This window comes from Lolium rigidum, chromosome 1, assembly GCF_022539505.1.
Source record: "Lolium rigidum isolate FL_2022 chromosome 1, APGP_CSIRO_Lrig_0.1, whole genome shotgun sequence".
NCBI classification, from domain to species: Eukaryota; Viridiplantae; Streptophyta; class Magnoliopsida; order Poales; family Poaceae; genus Lolium; species Lolium rigidum.
This window is the reverse complement of record NC_061508.1, coordinates 128,812,038-128,814,840: the sequence shown is the minus strand read 5'-3', so window position 1 is coordinate 128,814,840 and position 2,803 is coordinate 128,812,038. Positions and strand designations below refer to the sequence as shown.

Here is a 2,803-nt window from a genome sequence, read left to right as displayed (position 1 = left end):
TCTAAGTACTATCCTCGTCATTATGTATTGTTTAGTCCAACATGTGGATTTTGGTCCATTCCAAGACCATATGGTTGGTCTCGATTTTTCTTATGTAGTTAATTCGGTATGGATGTTTGGCTTCTTTGTACTAATAAAATTACAAAATTATGATTCTGCATCTAATTAAGGCATGCTATATTTCTTTTTAAAATTGCATTATCAGTATTATTATTCTGAGCAACAAAATCATACTCTCCTAATGACCAGCTACTTCGAAAAAGCTGCATCACAGCGATTTTTGAAACGTAGGCCATGCCTCCATGCATGCAGCATGCATGTATGTGTACGCACATACTATTGGGTAATTCACAAGTCGACGGATGAGACGCATAAAAGCGTGTGCTTATGGATGCGCATGTACAGATCGAGTATGTTATGTTACGAAGTCAGAGGAAATCAGTGATGAAGGGATCCTCGTCGGGGAAGAACTCCGGCCAGGGGAGGGGGCTGCTCACGCCGCCACCGAAGCTGGACGAGGCCGTCGCGCTGCACCGGCCGTCCGCGGCGTCAGAGAGATCGGCGAGAGGAGGCAGCGAGCCACCGTGGCAATAATTCTCGTAGTCACCGGCGGCGCCACAGCCAAGGAGGAGGTCGTCGCTGACGGTGACAGGCGCCTCGGAAAACGTGTACGACATCTGATGATCGCCGGCCGTTGACGCTGAGGCAGCAGCAGTAGAAGCACCGGCCAACGTCGTCCCCTGCGGCGAGCATGCGGCGGCGCCAACAGGAGCCGCTTCGACGTCGAACGCCGAGACGGCGCTGGAGCCCGCCGAGGCCGATGCGATTGTGGTGGCCGCGGACTGGAGGAGGCACTGCAGGTACTGGAGCTTGGCGGCCTGCAGGATGGGCGCCATATCGGCGCCGGCGCCCTGCATCTGCGCCGTCACGGAGGGGTCTACGGCGGAGGCGCCGCCGAGCTGGCCCCGGAGCGCCGCGAGCGCGACGAGCTGCGGCAGCGCGTCGAAGAAGTCGGTCCGCGGGCGGTGCGTCATGGGGTCGAAGCCCATCTGGATGAGCCGCTTCTTGAGGTGCGTGTTCCAGAAGTTCTTGATCTCGTTGTCCGTCCGCCCCGGCAGGTGCGTAGCGATCGCCGACCACCTGATCATATAAATGGAGATCAATCCATGCGTTCAGACAAATGGACATCTAGGTATAGTGTAGTACGGGCTACTGCGACCTACTTGTTGCCGAGGAAGGAGTGGAGGTGGAGGATGGTTTGCTCTTCGTCCTGGGAGAACTTGCCCCTCTTGATGTCCGGCCTCAGGTAGTTGGTCCACCTCAGCCGGCAGCTCTTGCCACATCTGTTCAGCCCTGCAATTTCATACACAAACACCAGGTGTTCAGTCAAGGGATTAGAAAAAAATTATACACACGCTAGCTAGGGATGTCCGTATATACATGCTCAATTTAAGGAAGGTAGACTGTACCTGCAAGCCTCGGGAGGTTCCTCCAGCTGCCATGGCCGTTTTTCTGGATGAAGTCGAGAAGTTTCTCGTCCTCCTCGGGCGTCCATGGGCCCTTCTTGAGGAGGCCGCTCTCATCCCAGCCAGGAGACCTCCCCATTGCTAACTGCTTGGGCTTCTTCCTCCTCTTCTTTTTGTAGTGGTGGACGCCACCGGGAGGACAAGGCATTGCTTGCTTTTATAGTGCTTGATGTGTGCCTCCGTGCGTGTGATCTTTGTCCCCCTACTTGTGGGGTTTTGTCTCGTTATATGTGGATTGCTCTGCTTTTTCTAGTGAGAACTTGCAGCGGTTTCTGGTGCAGAAGAGGGATGTACGTGTCTTGGTGGTCTGCGCACGCAAGGAAATGCCAATTTTAGTTGGAGGCCGGAGGATAGCATGGTTCTTGTCCCGCTGGAAGGAATTGAGGGATAGTAGTATTAGTATTTGTCGACTTGGTCTAACTGACTATATATCACAGTTTACAATTGTTGTGACGTGCCTCTAACTCTGGTTTGCTTTGTGGAAATTTTAAGTTAGAAACTTACAATAAGTATATGCTGCCTGATGATACATCGACCAAAGTATGATTTTATCCAATGATCATCCTTGGCTCCTTTCACCTTCACTTTAGTGTATGTTCTGGAATGTAAAGATATATCACCTTTGACTCAAATAAGAAAAATAGGCACTCCTTCCCTTGAGTAAAACAAATGCATTTTTTCAAAAGCCAAATCATATAAAGTTTCAACAAACTTTCAGAAAAAAACTACCAACCTCTATAATATCAAGTCAATCTTGTTAGATACATAATTAAATAGGAAATTAACTTAGTGCTAAGTCAAGTCCAAAACCAACAAATTTACATCACCATTCGTGTGTTCTATGAGTTGCAAGTGGAGTTGCAACTAAGATTTAGTTGCAGGTGGAGTTGCAACTTAGATTTTTCTTAGTTGTAAGTCGATTTGCAACTGACATTTTATAGTTGCAAGTCCGATTGCAACTGAGGTTTTTAAATCGCAAGTGAGTTATAACAAAAAATGGTTCATGCAGATATCAGCTGAGAACTAAGTTATTTCTCAGTCCGCTGAGAATTAATCACGACCAACTAAATATATTTACATATCATATCTATATATAGCATTATAATAGTTTATACTTTTCTTATAAACTTGCTAGAACTTTATATCGTTTGACTTCAGAAAAAATTACACGTCCTTTTTTCAAGAATGAAGGTAGTAGTAAACGATGTAGTCATAAAACATTTGAAATTTGCAATGGGGAGTGACTGTTCATCCAGCGGCTTTAGAGAGCGAACACC

The 2,803-nt window shown here is 47.6% G+C and overlaps 1 protein-coding gene across 1 annotated transcript; it reads right to left on the bottom strand.

The window, feature by feature from the left end:
* Positions 1–428: 428 nt before the first annotated feature.
* LOC124682177 (transcription factor MYB93-like) lies at positions 429–1,605 on the bottom strand. The gene is made up of 4 exons (XM_047216918.1): positions 1,470–1,605; positions 1,224–1,353; positions 958–1,140; positions 429–762 (listed from the first exon to the last, which is right to left on the bottom strand). Exons 1-4 carry the CDS (start codon positions 1,603–1,605, stop codon positions 429–431), a joined length of 783 nt encoding a protein of 260 aa, XP_047072874.1.
* Positions 1,606–2,803: the final 1,198 nt, after the last annotated feature.

Excerpts from the sequence above, each read along its gene's own strand:
- LOC124682177 (XM_047216918.1), bottom strand. The coding sequence starts at position 1,605 with ATGGGGAGGTCTCCTGGCTGGGATGAGAGCGGCCTCCTCAAGAAGGGC. Across the intron at positions 1,141-1,223 it reads CACTCCTTCCTCGGCAACAA|GTGGTCGGCGATCGCTACGC; the intron begins GTAGGTCGCAGT and ends TTATATGATCAG. Across the intron at positions 763-957 it reads GCGGCGCTCCGGGGCCAGCT|CGCCGCCGCATGCTCGCCGC; the intron begins CGGCGGCGCCTC and ends GGCTCCTGTTGG.